This window comes from Arachis ipaensis, chromosome B2 (assembly GCF_059453495.1).
Source record: "Arachis ipaensis isolate K30076 ecotype BB chromosome B2, ASM5945349v1, whole genome shotgun sequence".
Lineage (NCBI taxonomy): Eukaryota > Viridiplantae > Streptophyta > Magnoliopsida > Fabales > Fabaceae > Arachis > Arachis ipaensis.
In genome coordinates this window covers 116,659,057-116,686,353 of record NC_142437.1, presented here as the reverse complement: position 1 = coordinate 116,686,353, position 27,297 = coordinate 116,659,057, and the positions used below count along the sequence as shown (strand labels likewise).

At 32.6% G+C, this 27,297-nt stretch overlaps 1 protein-coding gene across 1 annotated transcript; it reads right to left on the bottom strand.

The window, feature by feature from the left end:
* Positions 1 to 1,692: 1,692 nt before the first annotated feature.
* LOC107625961 (vestitone reductase) lies at positions 1,693 to 5,176 on the bottom strand. The gene is made up of 4 exons (XM_016328714.3): positions 4,752 to 5,176; positions 3,446 to 4,000; positions 2,143 to 2,344; positions 1,693 to 2,044 (listed from the first exon to the last, which is right to left on the bottom strand). Exons 1-4 carry the CDS (start codon positions 4,870 to 4,872, stop codon positions 1,897 to 1,899), a joined length of 1,026 nt encoding a protein of 341 aa, XP_016184200.1. The 5' UTR covers positions 4,873 to 5,176; the 3' UTR covers positions 1,693 to 1,896.
* Between the last annotated feature and the right edge of the window lie 22,121 nt (positions 5,177 to 27,297).

Below are 27,297 nucleotides of genomic sequence, written 5' to 3'. Positions count from 1 at the left end.
ATTTGAATATTGTATGAGTTTAATTGTTGATCTGAGGTAGATTTTTTGTGGAGATTGTTATGATAATGAGGAAGGAAATGTTGAATTGAAAAGAATGCAGGTCTGGACTCGAATAGGGTGGCAAAGTCCGAGTTTTAGAGGAGATGCTGCCGAAATTTTATAAAAATTAGAGATTAGAGATTTTGTTTATATGATTATTTAAAAAGATTTAGATTCAAAGGTTATATGGTTTGATTTAGAGTTATTAAGAAAATGAGCATGCTTTAAGTTTGATTCATTTAGAAAAGAATGAATTATATTTTGAATTGGAACTATTGATGGACGGAATGGGAGGTGTGATAATGAAGGATAAGGATTGAATATGATTGATATATGATGATGAATGAAATGCGATTGAGAATGATGTTGATGTTGATGAATTATAATTGAATTATTTATATGGCTTATGAATTTGAATAATCTGAGATATGAGATTCCCTGGATTAAGTGCCGTGGCTTGCCACCACGTGTACCAGGTTGAAAACTCGATACTCTGTTGATCCTACGACGTAAGTGTGTGACCGGGCACTATATAAATTCCCGGGAATGTTACCCCCATTGAGTATTATTGATTATTTGAGAGAAAAACTATGCATAGACTCTTGGGGATGCACGTCGGGGGACAGTCTAAGTACAATTTAGACTTGTCGGGTTGGCTGGATAACCGACAGATGATCCTCATCAGCCATAGGACAGGCATGTATCATATGCATATTACTTGAATTACTTGCTTGTGCTCTAATTGGGTGTGCCTAACTGTATTTGCCATGCTAAATGTGTATTTGTTACCTGCAATAGTTGTAATTTTCTTGTGTTTGCCTTTATCTGTCTATCTGTCTGTGAAATGCATGATGGAGTTGGAGGTATGGAGGAATGGCAAAAATGGGATTTAGATTTAAGGTTAAGTTAAGTTAGGTCTAAATATCCTTAGTAAACCACCTTTTATGACTTCTGTTTAATACTTTAAGCTCTATAATTTGAGTGTCGGCGTTCTAGGATTGCCTCTGGCATTCCCAGGACCTTATATATTATGTGTGTGGCACCTTTACCATACTGAGAACCTCCGGTTCTCATTCCATACTATGTTGTTGTTTTTCAGATGCAGGTCGAGAGGCATCTCGTTAGGCGTCTGGACTCTTGAAGCGGAGTGGTTACTGGGATATTTTGTTATGCTATGATGTATATATATGTACTTAGCTTTCTCTCCGCATGACTAATTCTTTTTGATCCTCTTAGAGGTTTATGGAGAGGCAGGATTGTGTATATGTACTTTTGGGTTTTGGATATGTATGTATATATGTGTAAATATTCTCCGGCCAGTCTTGACTTCGCAGGCTGAGTCAGGAGCTTGTTATTTTGTATCTTTGGCACTCTATTCCTACTTCTGTTATCTTATGTTTGATAGTTATGGTTTTCTTAGCACGCAAGTTAACTCGTTCCTTGAACGTTGCGCTTTTATCTCGCGATTTTTATTTCTCCTATTCTTCAAGGCTCCTAGCATATTATAATTCTTCTGCTATTATATGTACTCATTCTATTTTAGAGGTCGTAATACCACACCACTTCTGTTTTACAGTTTAAGCGTAAAGCTTAGTGTGATAGGGTGTTACAAAAAGCATTGTGTTGCATTTGATTAAGAAAATGCTAATAATATGTTTAAACGATATTTTTTAAAGGTGGTTGTAGATAAAAAAATGTTGTAGTGTTATTGTCATAGAATAAGAAGACATTAGAGACAATTTATTTAATTTCTTCCTAGTATTGGAATTTAGTTTCACTTATTTTTCTTCAATCAACTAATAATCATCTTACAAAACACACCCTTAATTATTATTTTTTTAATTAATTCCGTAGTACTTAAGAGTTAAGATAACCCTTTTCCTTGCAGCACTGAATGGCTTCCTCAAATGTTTCCTCTGTCCCATACTTGAACTCAAATCCAGCGTCAATTAATTTCTGTGAGTTCAAATGTGGTACATTCTCACCCTTAATTTCCTTTATCGACCTAGAGAGATTGCAAAATGAAACTCTTAGGCATTAACTCATATAAACAATATAAAAAAAATATCAATATATTTTTTTTTAAGGACAATAAATACTTACTCTGGTGAAGGTATTTTAAATTCAGGGTGCTTTGAACGAATAATTTCAGCTATCTCTTCTAGAGTTACACTGCATGGTGAGCAATTGTATCTCCCTTTTGGATTTTGATGTTGAAGCAGAAAAATGTGTGCCCTTGCCAAGTCATCTACATGTGCTATTGGGAAACGAAGAAGAGTACCAAGTTGATCCAGGTTATCACGGCCTACACAATTAGCATCAATTTCCCTTTATCTATTAAGAACCTTACTAGATAAGTACACATATTTTTTTCATCATTTGAGAAAATCAACTTCAAAAAGATACAGAATGGGTAAAATTTAGATGAATTCGACATCAGTCAACCTATTAAGATTAGAACATATTAAGAACACTCGTAAAGTATATATAGATAGAGACCTGCTACACATACAAGCCTTTTTGGCTTACAAGCTATACAAGTTGCTTCAAGTTCAAGAAAAAAACACGCGCCCCTTCCACAACAGGTTCACTCTTCCTCTTCTTCCTCAATCAAAACGTAAACCATCAAGATTCAACGGACATTCGAAACAAACTATTACGATTCTGCAGAAACGTTCCAACTTCTCGCGAAGAGTAGAAGAAATCAAGAAGAAAAGATACAAATCTCCATCAAAATCACCAGAAAAAAGGAAGAAACATTATTCAAGGTACTGTTTTACTGTTCTTCTAGGTTTTTCTTCTAGATTGTCTCTGTCATGTGCCTCATCTTTAACCAGCAAAACATTAAAAGATTTCAGGAAGAAATATACTGCCTCCCCCTGTTTTGGGTGTATTTCTTAAATCCTTTGGGTGCATTTCTGTAATCCTTTGGGTGTATTTCTATAACCGTTTGGGTGTATTTCTATATCCTTTCTGTAACCGTTTGAGTGTATTTCTGTAATTGTTTGGATGTATTTATGTAATTGTTTGGGTGTATTTCTGAAGTTCCATTATCTTCAAAACGATTTCAAAGCTTGATTTCAGAAACCATGAAAATCGAAAAAAAGGAAGCAAAGAGACACAAAGGAGATCCAACAAATTTGGCAAAAAACTCGAAAAAAGAAACGAAATCTTTTGAAAAATGGAAGTTATATATTTGTGCATTAATTGATTTAAATTGATTTAAAATTCTATTAAAAAGGCACGTAACATAAGCAGCGTTTAATGGGTGAGTTTCGTTCAGACTTGTAAAGCTTGTAAATGCAAAACACTTGTATGTAGAGATTAATCCATATAGATAACGAGTTATAGGGAGAGAAAAATGCACACTGAGGTTAACATACTCTCTAGAAATTAGAAAACTTACCAAATAAAAGAGCCAGAGAGATGTGAACAGAATCAGGGAGTTTAGAACAAATGAAGGGTCCAAGAACCAAAGGAGGGATCAAAGACACAACTTCTAACCCATGTTGTTCTCCAAATTCAAGTGCTGCCTTCTCTGCCAGTGTCTTTGAAACACTGTTAAACCATAGAAATGGCTTTGTGTCACGAAGAAAATCAACATCACTCCAATAACTCTCATCCATTATTTCATGCTCCCTTGTGCGGTTATTATGGATCACAGCAGAGCCACTTGAGGTGTAAACAACTCTTTTAACAGTCTTAGAATTCAAACATGATTTTAGGATTCCCAAGACACCATCAACATTTGTTTTGATTATTGATTCTTGGGTTTGGTTTGATTGGGAAGAATAATTATTATCAATTGTTGGGCTAGAGGTTGCTGTGTGGAACACCCCAATGCATCCTTCAATTGCTGCATTGAAACTCTCTGGATTGTTGAGGTCAGCATTGAAAATTTGTAGCCTTTGAGGTGCACCAGGTAGATTTGTGAGGAAGGTAACATCTTTCTTGCTATTAGCTATAATTATTGACACAAAATAGAACAAAATTAAGTATATGTTGTGCTACAGAAATTGTTGCAAGAAAGTGAGAAATCTAACAAGTAATAATAGCCAAAGTGTGCTATGCAAAGTTAGAACAAAATAAAGAATACAAGCTAAGCTCCCTAACCAAACTAATCTATACACTACTAATGCACAATACTCATTTAAAAAAATGCTAAAATAAAAAAATCTCTCAAATTATTTTTTTGCTAAAAATAATATTATTAATTTATCAAATAAATTAGCCAGTGAGGTATAGTTCAAATGGCATAGTCTTCTTATATTCACTTAGAGGTTACAGGTTCGAATTTCACTCTTAACTTTAAAAAAAATTAAATGACAAAAATACTTTTAAAATATTTAAAAACATGCTAAAAATATCAAATATAAAGAAGAGATTAAGAATATTTTTGTCAACGAGTAAATAGTTCGAAGATATTTTGTGTGTTTTACTCTTTGAAAGGGTATCTCAAAACCATATTTCACCATTGAAACAGAGGGGTAACCCTAGTCACCTAACTAAATGGAAAATTTATATGAATTTCATTTGGGTATAGACACACTGTAAATAAAAATGATTGAGACAATCAGGGGGGAAAAATACTAGTGAATCCCATATTTTTTGTGGTGAAAATTGTAGATACCTAAATGAGATTTAAATAGCATTTTTTCATAAAAAATAGCATACTATTCTAAATTTAAAAAAATGAAAATAAAAAATCCTACCTGGACTTGATCTAATGGTAGTATTAACAGAGTAACCTTCATGAAGGAGTCTCTTGATGATAACTGAAGCAATGAATCCCGTACCTCCTGTAACACATACCCTTCCCTTCCTACCTTCCATTGATACAAAGAACTCCTTTCTTCTATTCTATATACTACGATATGCTTCTAAATATGATAGTTTCAATTCGCTTGATGATGGACTCTGAAATCAGAAACCTGCTTCTTCTTGTATATATTACATACAAAATTGAATTCTTAAAATTTACTTATTCAACTTTTCTATAAACTAGTATTTGTTTCTTATTTTTATTAACCAAATGGTAGTAATGTTTGTGGGTTAGGTGGAAAAGCTCTCGGCTAATTATATATGTTATCATCAAGTTTGCATCTCTAAACAAATACAAATAGACTTAGACTTAGTCTTTTAGGTTTGAATGTGAATTCTTTGTATAGAATTCTTTTTCTTAATCTTATGTTAAGATTTATTTATTTTAATAACAAAAATTAAAATTTGAACTTTTAGATCATATAATTTAATAATACTCCAGTATTATAAAATTATTTATTCAAAAATTTTGAAGTGATATGTAGATATATATAAATAGTTATAATTTATTTCTAACACATATATACTTGTTCGTAAAAAAAAAATAATTTAAAAACTTCAATAATTTTATTTAATTTTTTATGTACGATCTTAAAAGTTGTTGTCCGTATCGAAGGTATTAAAAGCGGTAGAATTCATAATAATAACCCAAAAATAAATATTAAATATTGTTCTTGTTATGATGCGTATGAATATATGATTAAAAAAATACTTATTTACAGACAAGTGATATAATCTAATTATGATGACGAAATTAACCTAATATCAAACTAAATATACATAAAATTACTTCTAGATGTACCTAAATACTATATTATTATTGTTATTATTATTATTATTATTATTATTATTATTATTATTAGTAGGATTAATTACGAATTTATTTTTAAGGTTTTTTTTTTATTTAAGTTCGTTTCTAAGGTTTAATTTTATTTTAAAATTATCCTTTTTCTAATTTTTAAACAAAAATACCTTTTGCATAGAAGCATGCTTTCTCTCATTTTTTCATAAATCCACCATTTTTACACCTTCAACTTTCAGAAATTTAAAATTTAAATAATTTTAAACAAGAACTGAACATATATACAATTAACAAGAAGATCAGAAGAATAAGAAGAATTAACAACAACAAAAATAACAAAATACTGACAGAGGTTGAAGAAGAATAATTAGCAACAAAAAAAATTATAGAAATTGAAAAAGAAGAATCAGCAACAACAAAAACAAGTATTGGCATGAGTATCGTCGAATTTAGTGTCGAACTGTACCGACGTATTTACTATCGGGTTTTCTGACGAAAAGGAGGAGAAATTCGTCGTTATAAAAGATTACCATCGAAAAAGGTTTTCCGCCTTTAAAGCTTATGGTAATTATTGGCGCGAAAATAGAACTCATCGACACCAATGTTACTGTCGGTATATACTGCCAGTATAACGGTTTAATGAAACGCGTCGTTTTGGTAATTTATTCTCGGAAAAATCTGCCAATAAAATTGGGATAAAATTCAAATGCGAATCTCTTCCCCCTCACTTGTATGAATGCTGTCTCTCTCTTCTCGTCTTCTCTCTCCCTCGCCATCGAATTATCACCGTCGCCACTGCCGGAAGCTCGTCGTCCTCGTTGCCACCGCCTGGAGCACCCGCTAGTGTCGCCGCTATACGTCGTCGTCGATTCTGCTGCTGTCACTGTTTTTGCCGCATCCTCTGCGTGGTTGGTGTTCACGTCTTCGTCACTGCCACCTCTATCACCACCATGTTAAAGAGACCTTGTAACCACTATCAGATTTATTATTGTTGGAATGGTTATTTTATTTTTGATATTAATTTGTGAGTTTAGCATTTTGTTAGGATTTTTGTTAAATCAATGGTGAAATATATTTAATGAAGTGTGTGATTAGGAGTTGTTATGTTAATTTAATGGATGTAAAAATTAAATAATGTTAGAGTAGATTAAGCAATGTGAGATTAAGAGTTCTTCAGTTGTTGGAAGATTTTAGTTGAGTTTAGTGAATGAGTTTCTTTCAATTGTATTAAACTTATGTCCCTTATTTTTGTCATGCCTCTTGTTAGTTCAGTAAAATTAGAATTAGATTCTAATTAATTAAAATAATGAGTTTTACTTATTATTTTAAGTTAGTTTTTGAATGAGTTTCAGCTTGCGAATTTAATACGTTATCCTTTTTATTAGGACGGTGCTATTTTCTCTGAGATAAGTTGGAGTTTGCTCTTCCTTTATTGTTTGTGCAGTAATATTCTAGGTTGGTTTTCTATCTCTGAATATAATGAGTTGTTTAAATTTTATGTTGGACGTACTTTTTCTAAGATATAGTTTTAGGACAGAAGTAGGAGAAGGTTGCGTAGTGATGCCTTCTCGAAACCCTTGCTTGTTGAAAAATGTGGAGTTATAAGAGGTTGTGCATAGGATTTGATGTTTTATTGAATAAGTGTATGTTATAATTTATACATGCATCTGTTTTCTCTGTGAAAACTGTTATACTTATTTAATAAATATATCTGAATTAAGGAGAAGTTCTGCAGAATTATCGTTTAAATTGTTTAAAATATATTTAATTTGTCAGAAAATGATAATTATATTTTGCAGGAGATTCTAATTATAGGATACACTCTGCCAAATTTTCTAAAAATTTTAATAAGTAGTGTTGTTGGTTGAATTTTAGGGTGTGTGTTGCAATATGATCCCAAGTCATCGTCTACGAATGTATGATAGGGGGTAACGGTGGAAGGAGTTTAAAACCTAAATTCTTTGAGGGTGTTGACGTATTTGTAGCGCATGTCGTTAGCATGGAATCGTTTAGGTCTGAAGGGGTATTTAGGTATCCATATCATAAGAGTCGCCTGACTAAGTGGTTAGGACTTGTGGACATAATGTTTTACCTCTATCGTAATGGGTTCAAAGATGGATATTGGATATGGACAAAATACAAAAAAGTGGACAAGTAGGAAATTAACCAGTCTGTCTCGAATTTGAATAGGTCCGATAGTCGATCGACAAAGGTTCAGGTGGTGAGAGAACTAAACATGAAAGAAATAAATTTGGAGGTTAACTAAGAGAGATAAATGAGATGGTGTTTGATGCAACAGGTGTTACAGAATTGGAAGAGATTGAACAAGAGCCTAACCCAGAGACAAAGAGATTTTATCATCTATTAAAATCTGCTGCAAAACCTTTGTTCGATGGGTGCATTCATTCGAGGTTGTCTGCAAGTGTTAGAATGATGAGTATTAAGTCGGAGTCAAATCATATCCACGAGTCTTTTGATAAGTGGACCACCCTGTCAGGACCAATGGCATCTCCAAAAACCACTACGAAGCAAAGAAGTTAGTTTCAAAATTAGGTCTAAATTCGGTGAAAATTGATTGTTGTTTAAATTGTTGTATGATGTATTATAAAAGGGATACAGACCTAACTGGATGTAGATTTTGTAGATCACCAAGGTTCCAAGTCGAGAGAGAATAGAGTGGTAAATGCTAGTTAAAGAGAGTTCCAATGAAATGGATGCACTACTTGCCCTTAATCCCTAGGCTGAAACGATTGTATGCGTCGATGAGTTCAGCCCCTCACATGACCTGACATAGTAATAACAAGAGAGATGATGGAATCATGACGCATCTATCACACGGAGAAGTTTGGAAGCATTTTGATTGGATTCATCCTACATTTGCGAGCGAGCCTAGAAACATTAGACTAGCATTGTGCTCTGATGGGTCCGCACCGAATTTCAATTTTGGTAATGCACTCTTGCTGGCCTGTGGTAGTGACACCTTATAACCTGAGTCCAGAAATTTGCATAAAGGAACCATACATGTTCCTAACTTGCATCATACCTGGTCCCAGCAATCCAAAGGCCAAAATAGATGTCTTCATGCAGCCCTTGGTGGATGAGTTAAAGGAATTATGGATCCATGGTGTAAAAACTTATAATATTGCAACCAAGACAAACTTCCAACTATATGCTACGTTGATATGGACCATTAACAACTTTCCTGCATGTGAGATGTTGTCAGGTTGGTCCATTCAAGGCAGAATGACATGTCCTATTTGTATGGAGGATACAAAAATATTTTGGTTGACGAATAGCAATAAGAATTCGTGGTTTGATTGTCATCGAAGATTCCTCAATATGGATCACCCTTTTCGGCACAACAAGGACTTGTTCAAAAAGAATAAAACTGAATAAGAAAAGGCACCTGTGAAGTTGGGTGATAGGCAAGTTTTGCATCATGTTAGTAGAATCCCAAGGATCGTCGATAACGGGGCAGGTTTGAGACCTCCGAGATATGGCAGGGAGCATAATTGGACTAAACAGAGTATATTTTGGAGTTGTCTTATTAGAAAGACAACTTGGTTCGACATTGTCTTGATGTGACGCACATTAAAAAAAACGTGTTTGATAATATCATGCACACAGTAATGGACGATGAGCAAACAAAGGATAACGATAAGACTAGGTTAAACTTGATGGACATTTGCAGGCGGCCAGATCTAAACTTAAAAAGACTTGAGAACGGGCAATGGGCTAAACCAAAGTCGGTATTCTCTCTAAGGAAGGACTAGAGATAAAATGTTAGTAAGTGGATAAGAGGATTCAGGTTTTCTAATGGTTACGCCTCTAACTTGAACAGGTGTGCAAACGTCTCACAGGGTAAACTTGCTGGGTTGAAGAATCATGATTGTCACGTCTTCATAGAGTCTTTGCTTCCTATCACGTTCAGAGAACTTCCAACCAACATTTGGAAACCCCTCACAAAAATAAGTGAGTTCTTTAGGGAGTTATGTTACAAAACTTAGCATTAATGATCTCACAGTTATGGACAAAAATATTTCCATCATACTTTATAAGTTAGAGAGGATATTCCCTCATTCACCTACCGTACAAAGTAATACTATGTGGGAAAATCTCCAATTTAGATGGATGTGCCCATTTGAGAGAATGATTGGTTTCATTCAAGTGCACTGCAAAGAACAGAGCTCGGATTGAAGGCAGCATCTGCGAAGCATTCCTAACTAAGGAAACATCTGCATTTTACTCATTTTATTTTCAGCCTCATATTGAATCACGTAGAATAAGGGTTAGAAAGAACGATGAGAGGGGAGAATCCTCGTCATGTGGAACAACATGCCCAATCTTTGCTTTGAAAGGAGTTGCAATGGGTGGGCAATGACTACTGGTTAGAGTAAAAGAAAATTGATGCTGCACATCTGCATGTGTTGTTTAACTGTGACCAAATTTCAGCTACCTCATATGAGGTTTTTAAGTATCCCTAAATATTGCAATTAGTAAGATATTAACTTCTTAATCTAATCAAAAAATTTTTAGCCTATTCTATCATATAGATTATTCCAAGAGATAAATCCTGATACCTCGTTGAACAATTTTTAACATTGATTCAGAGAATACATCAGTGTACATCTAACTGACACAACAGATTGAGAACTAGTTGCACTTAGTTAGGGCCCAATGAATAAGGGCACTAGCTATCCGATATACAATGTTAATGGATATTGGTTCCATTCTTTACAGTGGTTGATTAGAAAGAAAACAAATAATACCAAAATTTGGGTTTGTGGGGATTTAGGTAGTGGTCATTCTGATTAGTTTGGTGTATTGCATAACATAATCCAATTAGAGTATTTCTGTCGCACTACGTACAAGGTGTGCGTGTTTAAATGTGAATAGTACGATCCAAGTTCGCGACAAGGAATACGAAAGTGCAAGGACTACGATATCACTGAAGTTAATGTAACCAGGAAATATAGGCACTACGATCATTTTTTTATACCTCCAAATGCACGACAAATATATACTATTTGCCTTATCCGCGTTCATGCAAGTCTAGTTGGGTAGTTGTGGTTAAGACTGAATCAGAGGCTGCATTAAGTTTGATAATGAGACAAATGGTCAAGAACCTTACCAGATTGATAACCCAACTCCTTCAAAATTCAAAAATGGTGGTTGATACTGGTGATCTGATCACTCTTAGGTCGGCTGTTATAGATGATGACATCATTGACCTTGGAATAGATGACGACGCACTACCACCAGAGGACGACGATCTTCAACAAGAAGATGGGGTCGATGGTGACGAAGAAGAGGAAGACGAGTTCGATGATTAGAAAACTACCTCGGAAGAGGAGGATAGTGAACCAGACGAAGAAGATGATGAATCTGAATAGGGTTAATGTAAATATAGTTCTATCATATGTATTTCTTTATCAAAATTTGTGAAGAATGTAATATAATAAGTATTGTTTTAGATATTTCAACTACCATCATTCCATATTTTTAATTTGTATATTTGATATTTCACATCAGATTTAAAGCACTATTTCAATTATTAATTATCAGGGTACATTATAGATGGACAGAAAAAGATTATTAAAAAAAATAAAAAAACTACCGTTGGTACCAGCCAATTTTCCAAAAAAAAAGTTAAACAAATATTTATGTCGATATTACCGTCGGATTAATCTACCGGCAAGATGGCGCGAAGCCATATGTGATGGTGCCAATGTTACCGGCGAAAAATTTTTGCCGGTAACATTCAACAGATTTTGTTTTCTTGATAACTATATTCTATCGCTAAATCCGATACAAATTACTGTCAGACGCATGAATCCGACAGTAATTTTGTTACCGGCAATCTATTCCGTCGGATAAATACCGACGCAAATTCGACGGTAATTCCGATGGTACTCGACGTTTTTCCTGTAGTAAAGTAACAACAGAAATCATTACAAGAGACTTAGAGCACAGCGATGAAAGGCTGAAAAACAGAGCCTGAGGAGCACGAAGGGGGGCGACCACCGCCGTGAGCACTGCTGGCGGCAACGCGATGAGAAGAGGACAATGAAGACAAGGCGATGAGCACGACGGAAGAAGACCACAATAGACGATCAGCTGAAGAAGAAGGGAACAGTGGATGCCGCCGTTGTACCCTCGTCCTTAGCTTCTTCCTCTTTTAGCTTCCCTAGCCTCGTCCTTTGATTCTTCATTGATTTATAACCCTTCTCTTTCTCAACCTCTCTCCTCGCTTCTTCTTTCAACAATGACGGCGACAATAACACATTGGCTCGCTTACATCGCTTTCTGTTTTCTCATTCTTTATTTTCTCTTCTGTATCCTTTCCTGCTTCTCTCTCTTTCTGTTCTATCTTTTTTTTGAAGTTTTGTGTGTGAGAGAAGAAAATGGGTTAGAGAAGAAAAGAGTATTTTTATATAAAAAAAATGATATTAAAATTAAATTAAATTTTAAAGATGAATTTAAATAAAAAAATTTTAAAAACAAATTTAATATTCAAATTAAATTAAATTATATAAATCATAATCATACTTAACCGTATAAGATAATGATTCGATCAATTAATTAAACCATATTGAGTACGAATTATAATTCTAAAATAATTTTGTGAGAATTTAAAAGACAAATAACATTTCTCATTTATATTATATACATAATACGCAACGTTTAGCTACTAAACTACGGTTTTTTTTATGTGCAATATAAAAATACATATTTGTATATCTATAAATATCTATAAAAAACATAAAATGTATATCTAGAAAAAACATTTTTTTTTGTGACTTTTTAGGGCTTAATCATTTTGAATGCTTAATTGTTTTTATAATTTTTTCGAAGGGAGCTTGGTAGTCTTAAAATCTTAATAAGGAACAAAAAAGGGTTCTTTCCAAACACTAAAGACGGTTGATGTGCTGCAAATGATGACACTGCACCTATAATCTTCAAAAGCTAGGTGTCATGTACGTGGCATTACTACACGCTATATAGCAGATATATTACTAGAAGCAATTCTTTGATACAAACATTTACATAATTAACACTGATTCATTCCCCTACAAAGTACAAACTAAGAAAGAAAGCAAATGCAGTTGCAAAAGCATGTACAAGAAAAAAAAAAGAATCGATAATGTCGATCAACGGCCAAAATTCTTTTTTTTTTTCCTTCTCATTTTTTCTCATGATACCGTTATTTGTGAAGCGAACTTCAAATGAATTTGTTAAATTGTGTAATTTACATTTTCAGAATGCAGAATAGGACAAGGAGAGAAGAGGAGAGTTTCTGATCACATGAAGAGTGTATTTTTTTCTCTTAAATCTAGGTACATCATTTTTTAATCCAATCCTTTTTCATCACTACGTTCTTTCTTCATTTGGAATATGAAACTCCCCATTCTTCAAATTCAACTACTTTCATATATATTTGATCTTTTTTTTTTTTGATATAGATTGGAATGCTCTCTGTAACATCCTAACTTTTTGAATCAAGTCATTTTTTTAATAACTAATTAATTAATTAAAATGATAATGATTTAAGATTTGAATTTAAAATTTAAACATATAAAAGCACTAGTGGTAGTAAATCTCTAACCGACAGTAAACAACCTTTTTAAAACATAGTCATAACTAATTCTACATTTATTAGATTTAAATGATATTTTGTTATATGAAAAGATAAGAATACTAGCTCTATTTCTTAAGTTCAGTATAAAATCAAATTCAAATTAAATTGGGTAGATAAATCGGTTACGAGTTCAGAGTAGAAAATCGCGCTCTTATCAGCCAGCCTGATATACTAACAGTATTTCGGAAATATCTCAAACTGTGGTTATCCGATTGACTTCGTTTAAAATTCGTTTTAAAGCTAATTCAATTCTCTATAAATTTGTCTCTAATAGCTAATTCTAAATTCCAAACGTAGAAAAAGTTATAGGGCTCACAAAGTGACGATTCAGATTGAAGATTTCACCTAAATGCCTCCTAACATAATCTGCACATACTTGAGAGCTATTTGATCATTCATTTCTCATTCTATTCCCTTTTTCTATACAAAAAATTCTAGTATACACAAAGTCTAGCCATGAAACAAGTCTCTCTTCACTAACAAACCGCATCTATTTGCATCATCGGAATACCTAGCGGAACTTCACTCGAGGTAGGGGGTTTTGTGCTAATTTTTATATGTCATATCTTAAATGTTTTTGAACATATATGTTAGCATTGCACGTCATGATATAATGTCTCTTTTCTTCATACGCATTATGCATTATAATAACAATCTTATGTGCATTAAAGAATTGAGAGAATGATCCTTCGGTAAGGGAAGGTAACCCCAAAGACAAGATAATCGAGATGATCCTTCAGTAAGGGAAGGTGATCGGCAAACTTTTGAGAACCTTCGATAAGGGAAGGAAACTCCCATCAATTTTATATAATAAGATATCTTTGTTGATATAACTCTCTTCTTGTGTATGTCTAAATAACCTTGATTGTAAATTGAACTGAGGGAATGATCCTTTGGTAAGGGAAGGTGACCCCCAAAGACAAGATATCGATATGATCCTTCGGTAAGGGAAGGTGATCGCCAAAACGTTTGGGATAAGAACCTTCGGTAAGGGAAGGGGACTCCCACCTTTTATACCGGTTTGAGCTCAATAGCTTTCATAAAAGCTACGAGAAAAAGTAATGAAAAGTGTGATCATGATTGTTCTTCTTTTATCTTTTTTTATTTATGATTATGTTTATTATTGCATTCAAAGATCCTTCTTTTTTTCAAAGTTCCTTTTTGTATGATGTATAATATTGTTTAAAGATCTTTATTTTATTCAGATCTATTCTGTTTGACTTATCTATGGCAATGTTACTATTCTTCTCTTATTTATTATTTATTTTGTCTTGCTTTATGGCCTATGAGAATATCATACCAAGGTTCATGAGTTTACATTTATATGTTTTAAACACTATAGGCATTTTGTATGCATCACACATGTCATAGCATAAGTAAATGAGAAGCATCTAAAAGTCACACCACTCCGACTAACAAGGACTTTTGAAAATAATAATTGAATAACATTGCATTATCACTGTTTTTATATTAAAACTCGGAGTGGCTGGGGATGGATACGACGACACCATATAGATAAACTACTGAGAAACTTTTGTTTCTCACCCCTCTCTCCATACCATCTTCAGGAATGATGCAGTACGAAGTAATACAGTTGAGGTGAAAAGACAAGTGCACTAGTGGGAGCAAGCTATCGAGGACGTAGATACAAAACATTAAACGTTTACCTTAAGAAGGAAGAATATGCGATTGTTTTGGCCATAGTTAAACAAATTAAGAGAATTAGGATTTCCTATGTGTCTTGTTTTATCCTTATTGACTGATTGCAATTGTAACTATTATGTTTCCTTTTTTATTTGGTATGAGTAAAGCTTGTCATTGTTGTGCCTTCATGGTTTAGCACACCGGTTTTTCATGTTAGTATTTTCAAATCCACTTATATTTTTCAACTAGTAACTATTCTAATAAAAACTAATTATTCAATATTTTTATCTATAAATTATTTTATATAAATATTTCACATTTATTTTAAAAGAAAAATTTCGCAAAGTCTTTGAATATCAGCTATTAAATATAATTCAAATAAAGCTTAATTCAGTTTAAAAGTATTAGGGTGTTACACTCTCAAAGAGATTGGAAGTTGGAGAACCAAAGAAAAGTTCGAAAATACATCCTCACCAAGCAGCCTCCCTGATTTCTAAAAGGTAATAGTTTGCTGTCCTGGTTGTTTATAAGTTTTGAAGTTGTATTTTCTAAATTAGGGTTTAGGGTTTTTAGGGTTTAAATATATATTTAACTATGATAGTAATGTTATTGATGATTGATTAATCTAATGGTAGTATGGCTTCTTTCGAAGACAATTGAATTTTTTTTATAATTCATTAGTTTTTTTTTCATTTATTTAAAGATATAGATGAATTTGATAAATTGGTAACTTGGTCTTTCGGAATGCAGAATGCGACACAGAGAGAAGAGAAGGAGAGTTTCCCCGTTCGCATGAAGAGTTTTTTTCCCCTAAATCCAGATACGACCAATTTTTAATCCAATCTTTTTCATCACTACGTTCTTTCTTCATTTGGAATCCTTTTGTTTTTATCTTTTTCTTTTTTTGATATAGATTAGTACGTTGTCAAAGAGATTGGAAGTTGAAGGACCAAAGAAGAGTTTGAAAATACATTCTCGCTCGCCAAGCAGCCTCCTTGATTTTTAAATAATGTAATATATAAAAATAGTTTGTTGTCCTTGTTACGTATAGTTTTTGAAGTTATATTTTCCAAATTTCCCTTCATGGAAAGAATTAGAATATGAAGCGATAATAATTTTGGGATTATTGGGTTTGATATTATCTACATGGATGATTACGGACGATATAGTAGTGCATGTAGAATTAAACAAATTGTAAACGCACTTTCATTTTTTCCTTTCCTTGTTCTGATAACGGAATACGGAGAGAAGAGAGTTTTCTTTGCTTTAAAGAAAAGTATTGATCTCCATTATTTAGGGTGTAGTTTTATATTCAACACTGAAAAAGTATGTAACCGTCAAATGGAAGAACTAGGAAATGGGAATTCTTGAGTAATAGTGAAGAATGTACAATAATAGTGGCAAAGATGATAATGAAGAATGTGCTGAATGAGAGTTTTTGGAGTGATGTGGATTACCTTAGCTTCAAAGATTGATGGTTGGTACTATTCTGTTTCTAAGACGCTCGCAGAAAAAGAGCAGTGCTTGAATTTGGGAAAGAGAAGGGATTGTGTCATGGCCGAAAATGAACCATCACCGGCGCTCAAGGAAATAGTTCCATAACAAGCCTATCAGACTCAAATATAATTTAAATAAGAAAATTACAAATATTTTAAAATAAATTTTCAGTTTTTAAAATGAATAATTACATATTTTTAATAAAAAGTAAAATAAGTAAATATGAATGGATCCTGCCTGTGACATATGGAGCATATGACGTTTAAGAACTCAACAAAAATGAAGACCAATTGCAGATCATTACTCTTGAATAGAAGGCTCACACATTCAAGTATTTGTTCCTGAAAAATATTTTTAGAAAATGGAATGAGTTTTGCAACTCAGTGACTAGACAATACATCTATAATCCACATGAGACCATATAAACATTATCATAAAAATAATTTTAGTTAAAAAATAATAATTTATATGAATATGTGAATCAATAAGGGAGTTCTCATACAGAAATCAAATCAAAATAACTAATAATAAAATTCTAATTAAAATAGATATTAAAAAGTTCAATTAGTATTTCAAATACATGTTCATCAATAATTCTCAACAAAATAATAAAATTCTTGTCTAACAATAATTGTCATAACAAAATAGTAATTAATATTTATCAAAAAGATGTCATAGATTGACCAAATACAAGCTAAAACTAATTAATATTTTGCAATTTCGGATTGATGGCTAAACTTCAATGGCAAGGTGATTTCCATCAATATAAGAGACATTAGTGGAAGAATGGTAATAGAGGTATCTGCAGGTCGCTTCTGTTAATACAACATAGTAACATCAGGAAGGATCAAAGTAGACAAAGGAACAAGCTGAAACTGACCACACCAATGCTTCAAATTGCAGTTGTGGTTATTGTGCAATGTGGCACCTGCATGATGCAGTCCACAATTTAAAACCTTGAATCAAATCACAATCCAGTAAATACAGGTTTTGGCATAGAAGAGGTAAAAGATAATAGAGAGCAGTATAATTAACTAACAACAATGGAGGATACAAACATTTATTCCACTCGAAGCATGGAAAATGTAACTACTGCATAGATAATAGATATAATTTTCTTTTATCAAAATGAAATCTGAAACTTGCTATATATGCAAGGTTGCTCAATATAAAATATATAAAAAAAATATTAAAAAAATACTTTTATATTTTAAAAGAAATATTAATAATTCTTTTATTATTCTAAAAGAAATATTAATAATTACTTTCTCCATATATTGAAATTTTAAATAGCATCAATGTGATTCTTTTATGTATGTTATAAACACACTCCAATAAAAACAAGATTAGCATTTCAAATTTAATATTAATATCTGTATTCATAAGATCGTTTCTTTGAGAATTCATGCATCTATCATTTAAGCTTAAGTTCTAATTATTTTACATTACAAAATTTGTGTATAGTTTGTATTTGTTTAAAAAGCTAACGACCTGAGTAACATTTACATACATATACAAGTCAGTCATCAGCAAGATTTTCTTGATTAATTAAAAAAAAAAAAAACTTGAAGTGTTACTTAAATCAAAATTTGTGGTTCAAATTTACTCAATCTCAAATGAATTGAATAGCCGATTATCAATGTTTTTATATTAAAGTAGTTTCACAGTTAAATTGGAAAGAAAAAATGTCATTGTTACACCTTAGCTGTTATGGTCCTACATTTAATATGAAAATTTGATCGGCTAAGTTTATCCAAAACATACAATATTAAAAAAAATAAATAATAGAAGAAAATCAAGAAGTGAAAGAATGTACAAAAATCCAAGTAGGTGTATTGATATAAGCAAAAGGAATATAACAAGAAGGTTTGACATGTGTGGTAAAATCTTTTGGCAGCTTGTTAATGAAGAAACTGCTGCAAAAGAAAAAAGAAATTAAAAAAAGAGGGAATATTAATTTAGGATTGTTGAAAAGAGTTTCAAGAAGATAAGAGAGGCTCATAAAAAATCTGAAACAAAATAATACAACACAACATGCTTCCCATCTCAGAATTATGTTTATTGTTTACTTGTGCACCATCTGTCCTTTCCTCAAATTATCTGAAAATCTCACTATTTTCAGCTCTTTTTAATTTTAATTTTAATTTTTTAATTAAACAATCAGTATTTTGTTACATAAAAAAGTGCAAAAGAATAACATAAACATATAAAAGTAAATAAGTATAAGATAGAAATATCTTACGAGGTCATGCTGCAACAATTTGTTATATATGCACAATTTGCACTTAGTGTTCACCAAAGATCCGTAAATATTTTTTTATTAATCTCCTTCAAAAAAAAAACAGAGATTAGTGTAACAGAAATAAATAAAAATACACACAATAAAATGACCATAACGACTTTTATATATATTCTCTCTTTGATGGTTGAGGAAATTATTAGAAGCATATATGTGTCAAACACTTTATGCTCGCCAGAGAGTTTAATTTCATGTCACATGGATGGGATTTGAAGATAGCATTCATTCATTCATATCTTTTCAAAATTATATTAAACCTTAGCTTGTTAATAAACATTAGAGTAATTTCAAAATTATATCCCATGTCTGTATCATGGCTGAGAGAAAAAGAAGACAGCGACCACTATTTCTGACTTGAAAAAGGTACCTACCTAATTATCCCATCACTTACTCAATTTCAACCTACCTATTCCTATAATTCATTTTATTACTCCTCCTCTTCGCCTAAATCAAATAAGATATATATATATATATATATCACTGTTAATTGTTTTACCGAAATTGGAAACAAAGAGAACCAAACTGCACTAAAAATTTTAATCAATATAGCTGCTTGTTCATTTGGAAGCAAGATCATAAAATATACTTGATCCTGTTATCTTAAGCTCTCAGCATTGAACGAATCTAAATCTTTTACTATACTATACGAGATCTTAGTTGTTTTATATAATCATTGATTACTTTCCCTTTACCGATTACATTCTCACCTTGTAGTGATGTGTTTCTCGGGAATGATCGATGATTTTTAGTTATTTTGTAAGCCTCCGAGAGAATTGCCACTGTAGCTTGTGCAGCAGAATATGCAACCTCTGATCCAACCAAAGCTGACAGAAAAGCAGCCTGCAAATTTGAATAAGACACGTTAGACAGTTAAATAGAGATTCTAAAGAAATTATTTTGTGAAGCACATAGGCAATTCAATACTGGCAGAAAATTAGTAAATGTTATTTAAGTTAATCATCATCCCCCTCCTTCACAAGCTCCCTCCCCTGGCCATAACCCTCCATATACTCCAATAGTCCACCAGGAACACCAAGATCATCACCTTCTCCATATGTACCAACACCAATTTCTCAACCACCTTATCATACTCCAACTCCACCACAGGCTCCTTCCCCTGCTCATAACAACCATGACCTAATCCTCCATATGTTCCATCACCAATTTCTCAAGCTCCTTCGCCTGCTACCCACAACAACCATCACCCAAACCCTCCAAAAATACCATCACCACTTTCCCACCCTCCCTATAGTGCTGCTGCTCCAACACCAACATCATCACAACCACCATACAATACTTCCCCTGTTTAATATAAGAAACTACTCATTTGTACTTAGAGAAAAACAAAAGATAAAAGAAAGAGTAACCAATGACTGAGACAATATAACAAACAGAAAGAGCGCAAAGCTGAATAACAAGCTTAGTGATAAATATAACAAACATAAGGCATAAAGAACAAATATAAAGTGAAATAATTCTCAAAAATTCAAATTCAAAGTAACAACAGGAATGCTATTTGCGTGACCTAAACTTGTCAATGGGAAGGATATGTAAGCAGGTGCTAAAATAGAGCAGAAAAAAGAACGGTAGAATCATCAATACCTACAGAAGAATGCCAAAAACGAGAATCTCACCAAAAACACGAGCAGTGATAATCGAACAGTGACTGGTGGTGATGAACGCGAGCAGAGAGGATCGAAGCTCGACGAAAAGAGAAGTAGAGGATCGAAGCTCAACAAGCAGATGATCGAATCTCAACGAGTAGAGAATCGAAACTCAACGAGGAGAGGAGCAGAGGATCGAAGCATATTGACGAGCAGAGAAGATCGAAGCACATGATCACGAGAAGAAAAAATCGAAGCTCATTAGCAAGCAGAGATTGAGATCGAATCTCAATAAAGAAACGCGCGTCATCATCGAATGGATTGAAGAACAACAGAGGAACGAAACATTTGGAATGGATTGAGGATTTTGTGATTTTGTTAGGGTTGTGGTTTTAGGAACGAAACATTTTGGAATGGATTGGGGTTTTCTTCTCCCTCTTTTTCTCTTTCTCTGCACAATATAGTTTATTTTTGTTTTTTAAAAAATATTAAAAAATTTTAAGCAACACTTGAAATGTGAAGTCTAAAATAAATCTAAAGGCAACTTTTAAAAAAAGTAATATATTATTTTTATAATAGTTGTTTTTGTATATTTAATATAGCAACATTTGATAAGTGTAATATATAAATATTATAAATGTTGTTTGTTTAATTTATTAAAGCAACGTTTTTTATATGTTTTTTAAATTGATCAAAAATAACACTTATTAACAAGGTGTTGTATTAGCTTTATTTTTTTGCAATAAATTTTAAGTGATGCTTTTAACCACTTTAGACAACACTTTTTAAGAGTTATTTATCGCACATGTTGCAATAGCTCAAAAATATTGTAGTGACTTCATCAAAAATATATATGGTCTCATGTATAGTTTCGAAAGTATAAACTTCATAAAAATGAATTATTCAATTTTAATAAATCAATTATTCTAATCAATTTTAAATCGTTCTAGACAAATATAGTGATTATAATTCAAAGATCATAATAGATATATGTCAAAATAATTATAGATGCATAATCAAACAATTATAAATGTAAAGCCTACTCACAACAAGGTCCTAAGGGACCAAAGAGGCCGAACTCGGGTGCCAAATTAAAAGTGTACAAAAGAGCGCGGAACTTGAACTGGGACAGTGCAGCAACTTCAATTCTTACGATAGCAACAATGGCCATGACACCAGCCAAAGGCAGTATATTCAAATTGAATGAAAGACAAATACAAATATAGTTCTGAAAATCCAAAACAGAATAGAGGCAAAAAATAAATCAGAATAAGAGCAAGACAGAGAAACGAAATGGCGGCAGCGATAAGGTGAAATTGGAACAGATCAAGGGAAGAAACTAGACCAGAACAGTGGCAAGACAGTGTTGCCGGCAAGTTTGGAAGTTGTAGCATTTTTTCCGGCAACAGTAAAAGCTACACTGGAGAAGCAAAACAGCAGTGGCATTAGATCCTCTCCTCCAGCAGTGGCATCAGTAACTCCGACGAAAACAGGGAGGCCAGGGGTCAGCCACGGTGGAGCAAGTTAGGGGATGAAGTAGCTCCGAGTGCACCAACGACGGCAACAGCAGAAGCCTCCATTGTCACCTCCTCTCGCGATTGCCACCTTCCTTCCCTCCATCTTGTAGCTCTCTCACCCTCTCTTCGTTCTCTACGCTTTCCGCTGCAACGACAAGGTCTCCCTCCAACGGCGATTTCTTCGGCGGCGACGACAGCAAGGCGGCACGACAGCGAGCTGAATACGGCTGGGCGAGACGGGTGTGGTGTCGGCGCGACGGCAAGTTGGACTACGGTGAGGTGCGACGCCAGTGCAGTAGCCCTCTCCCTCCTCTTCTTCTTTCTCTCCTCCTCTCCTTCACTCTCTCGATCTCCATCTTCCTTTTTTTTCTTTTCTCAGCTCGTGGGTGTGTGCTGTGAGGAAGAGGGTGTGAGGGGAGTGTGTGTGCGGCAGTGAGAGGTGAGTGAGTGTGTTAGAAGAGGGTTAGAGTTTGGTTTGGAAAAAGAAAGGGAATAAGGGTATTGTAGGGATTTTACATTTTACCCTCCTTATAAAAATTTTCGCCCTCGAAAATTGATATAATCTGCAAAACTTTACATGGTTTTAGCACTTTACTGAACATGAGAAATGTGTATAACGAGGTGCAAAAGTTACAAGATAGGATCCTGATAAAACGATGTCGTTGGCATATCCCTACTCTCGTTCTCTTGACAACTCAGATATTCATAGCCTTCTTCACGTCGTTCATCAATCTTTTCTAAATACAATCTTGGTTCTGTAGTACATATCCATGGTAGCAACCAGTCTTATGTCAAGTGTTTGAATTACAACTTTTCGAACTTCAGCATCGATTAACTGTGTCCTAAAGAACTAACGTATCGCTTGCTACATCTGGGAATTGCACGTGACATTGAAACAATCACGAGTTTGCTTAAAAGGATTCAAAACTTAGGCAGAAAAGAGCAAACATCACAGATGGTGTTTGCAAGAATTTCGGGGAGATGCGTAGGATCGCAACTAAACAAGGATATACAAAAACAGTGAAGCATGCCAAAAAGAGAATCAATCGCATCTTAGCAAGGAAATCTGAATCAAAAAACTTTAATATAACAATAAAAGAAAAGATGGTGTATAAAGTCAAAACAAGTTTATGTTGGATCAAAGAAGTACGAAGTTCACAAGAGATGACCACTAAAATCAACGGTAATATTCACAAAGATTTAAGAGAATGATTAGGAACACAATCAAATAGGACATCCATCAACAATGGGTAAAACTAAGAGAGAATCATTAAAAGCATAAATGCTATCACGTCAAACAAATTCAAGTTGAAGCAAAAATGCAAGGTTTATAAATTGAAGATTAATAAGGGTTAGGGTAAAGGTTTTTTTTTTCCTTTTTTTTCCCTCAAGAACTATAGAGGATACCTCGATGCACAATTATGCAAGGATATGCATAAACAAAAAGATAATATCAATAACAGAGAAAGCAAAGCAAAACATAAATTAAAATTCGATATCACATCTCGGGATAAACAACTTAACAGTCATAAAAATAAAACAGCAACTATCATAAAATCAGTATGCTTCCCTTTTTTCTTTTTTTTTTGAAACCTTAAACTAAGTGCCTTTGAGATTATTATCATTACCTTGGACATTAAATAATTATGCCAATAAAATTTGATATCTCCTAACTCTAAATAATAGATAGGTTATTTAAAACATGACAATTGTTGTCCCTTATGCCAAAATTCACACATACATTCAACTCATTTTTGTCATTGTTGAAAAATAAAGTTAAATAATTTCCTATAATCATACAGCTAGACTTGGTATGAAGTTACATATAAATTCACATATAAAATAATGACAATAATAAAACTAAAATTTAAAATACTAACAATTAACACACTATGATCAATTATAATAACTATTTTTCCTTTTTTTTTAATAAATAGAAAATACACATGCAAATATCACCATAGTTACAGAAAAAGGTTGACTATCTTTTATGTGAAAAGGAGAACAACAACTATAAACTATAAGTTGTCAATTATGAACCCGTCATTTTATATAGACAAATATCTACATCTGTTATGCAGCAGTTTTCAACTGATATTAATGATTCTTAAAAAGTTAATATGCATAAGAATAAAAATAATGAAAATCGGAGCATATAATCATCAATGGTTGGAGGAAGATGTGGAACCCTTGTAAAAGAAATTTCTCAAAAGAAAAAAAAGAAGGAAAAAAAACTTGAAGTAATGGTGATGTTTTATGTATACAATACACTCTGATAGAAGCCAAAATGCCAAATGTTGAAATACTTTGACAACTTCACAAACAGTCAAGAAATATAATAATTAAATACTTAAATAAGTGTAGAGCAAGAGAACTGAATTTCCATAATTGACATAGAGGTTAATTATTAAGATTCAAGAGAAGGAAATATTCAAATAAATACTCAATAATACTAATAATAAAATTAGCAATAACTTTGTTACAAGAGAATAGACATTTCAAAGTATTAATCTTTCAATAAAAAAAAATTAACTTATTGAAAAATTTACTAAAATAGTCTTCAAATATTATGATTATTCTAATAAAATCTCAAATTATTTTAATATTGATTCCCACTTATAAATTTAAAAGCAACAAAATTCACAAAAATTCTATATTGTCACATTAAAATAAATAATATATTTTTCATCCTAGTGAAAATTTAATTAAAGTATCATTGCATAGCTCAAGTACATAATTTTACTTACACTATTTTATTCCACGAACCCAACCAAATGTAAATCATGAAACATCAGATAATTTAAAAAAATTCGTATAAGTAATTTATTTTGCTTTAAGAAATTAGATATCTAGTCTTTTTATCAGAAATCGTCAACAATTCTTTCCAATCTCTAAGATCTACAATCCAAATATCATAAAGGCACTACAAATCAAGAAAACCAATCTCCCTAAATCTCTAAGAATAAGAACAATAGTTGAGAATAAGAAAATTTTCAGAAAAGCAAGGGTTAAGAAAATTCTCAGGTTTCAGATCATAGTCAAAAGCAAAATTCATCTTATAATCACCAACCAAAAGGCAAGCGTTCACAATCTTTCTCTCAACTTATCAAGCAGGAAATAGTTCCGTGACAAAAAGTCATGTTTAGCAACAAGAACCATAACAGAAACAGATCATCAAATTAGAAAAACACAACTAAACTTCTACATTGAAAAAGACTTTCGATCCAACTAATTGATCACCCAAATAATTCACTACCCTTAAGCAAAGAAAATCAACAATCGAACAAATAACAATAACACTCTATTCATATGTTTCATCACATAGTCCTTCTTGAGCAACTAAATAACAGTTTTCAAAATCATTGATTTGGAAAAAAAGAATCAAAAGCTAATCAAAATTATGTTAGCTTCAAAGATCATCAACATAATAAAAAAAAATACCAATATCACTTATCAATCCAGAACAAAGCATTTCGATCAAAAACTCAGCAATTTCATGCAATCCACAAATCCAAATACAATTCTATAAGGAAATCAGATGGTAATTAACAGCAAACATAAATCAAATCTTTTAAGTAACTCAGAAACTATTGACATTAGGAATCATAGAGAACAACCCAAAGACGAAGAAGATTAAAGCACACATTCACAAAATCGGAGAACATTAGAACTAGCTACGAGAGAAATCACGAACCGGAACCAAAACTGAGACCATTCCAAAAACACATTCGAGAAAATCTACCAAAGGATATGGCAAGAATGGGTGCAAAAGGACATGAGTAGTAAGAAGAGGCAAAGGAAGCATGATCTCAATAATCAGAAGACAACAATGACATAGAGGACAAAGAGAACATTCTTATAGGCCTTTGATAGTGCCACAATTTGTATAAATAGGCGCGCTTCTATTTATATAATTGTGATCCTACCATAGGACACTTGCTCCATATTACACAGATGAAACCTAAGCTCTGATACCACTTTGTCAGGGTCGAAAATGAACCATGACCAGCGCTCAAGGAAACAGTTCCATAGCAAGGCTATCAGACTCAAATATAATTTAAATAAGAAAATTACAAATATTTTAAAATAAATTTCAAGTTTCTAAAATGAATAATAAAATATTTTTAAATAAAGGTAAAATAAGTAAATATGGATGGATCCTGCCTGTGACATATGGAGCATATGACGTCTAAGAACTCAACAAAAATGAAGTACCAATTGCAGATCATTACTCTTGAATAGAAGGCTCACACATTCAAGTATTTGTTCCTGAAAAATATTTTTAGAAAATAGAATGAGTTTTACAACTCAATGACTAGACAATACATCTATAATCCACATGAGACCATATAAATATTATCATAAAAATAATTTTAGTTAGAAAATAATAATTTATATGAATATGTGAATCAATAAGGGAGTTCTCATACAGAAATCAAATCAAATAATCCACACTTGGGCGGCTCCACCTCTAAGGGTAGCCCTTTCCTCTCGTGTGTCCTAACAGAATAACAGATCTAACGTGTGGCCTACACGTTAGGCTAGCAACACCCCTGCTAGCTGGAGTCTGAGTTAGATGCATCTAAGTTAACGTCATAACCGCCGTTAACTACGGTTTTCTAATACGAGCCTCTCAAACCAATTCAAAACATATAATTTCAAATACAACAAATTTTTGATCTTTCAAATATATAAGGTATCGAATCAAATCAAATCATATTATACTTTCTCATCATAATCCTTTCCAATCATACTTTTTCAATCAAAACACATTTCAAATATATTTCACAATCTTTAAACTAAGTAAATACCAACAAATACTTTAATGCTTCAAAAACAGATATTCAAGTAAACTCAAACATTTTAGAATAATGCAAAATTTATCAAAAATATATATGGTCTCAAAAACAGATATTCAGATAAGATCAAACAATTTAAAATAATGAAAAACTTCATTAAAAGTATATATAGTCTCATGTATAGTTTCGAAAGTATAAACTTCATAAAAATAAATTATTCAATTTTAATAAATCAATTATTCTAATCAATTTTAAACCGTTTTAGACAAACACAGTGAGTATAATTCAAATATGTCAAAATAATTATAGATGCATAATCAAACAATTATAAATGTATAGTAAAGCCTACTCACAACATGGTCCTAAGGGACCGAAGAGGCCGAACTCGGGTGCCAAATTAAAAGGGTACAAAAGAGCGCGGAACTTGAACTGGGACAGTGCAGCAACTTCAATTCTTACGATAGCAACAATGGCCACGACACCAGCCAAAGGCAGTATATTCAAATTGAATGAAAGACAAATACAAATATAGTTCTGAAAATCCAAAACAGAATAGAGGCAAAAAAAATAAATCAGAATAAGAGCAAGACAGAGAAACGAAATGGCGGCAGCGATAAGGTAAAATTGGAACAGATC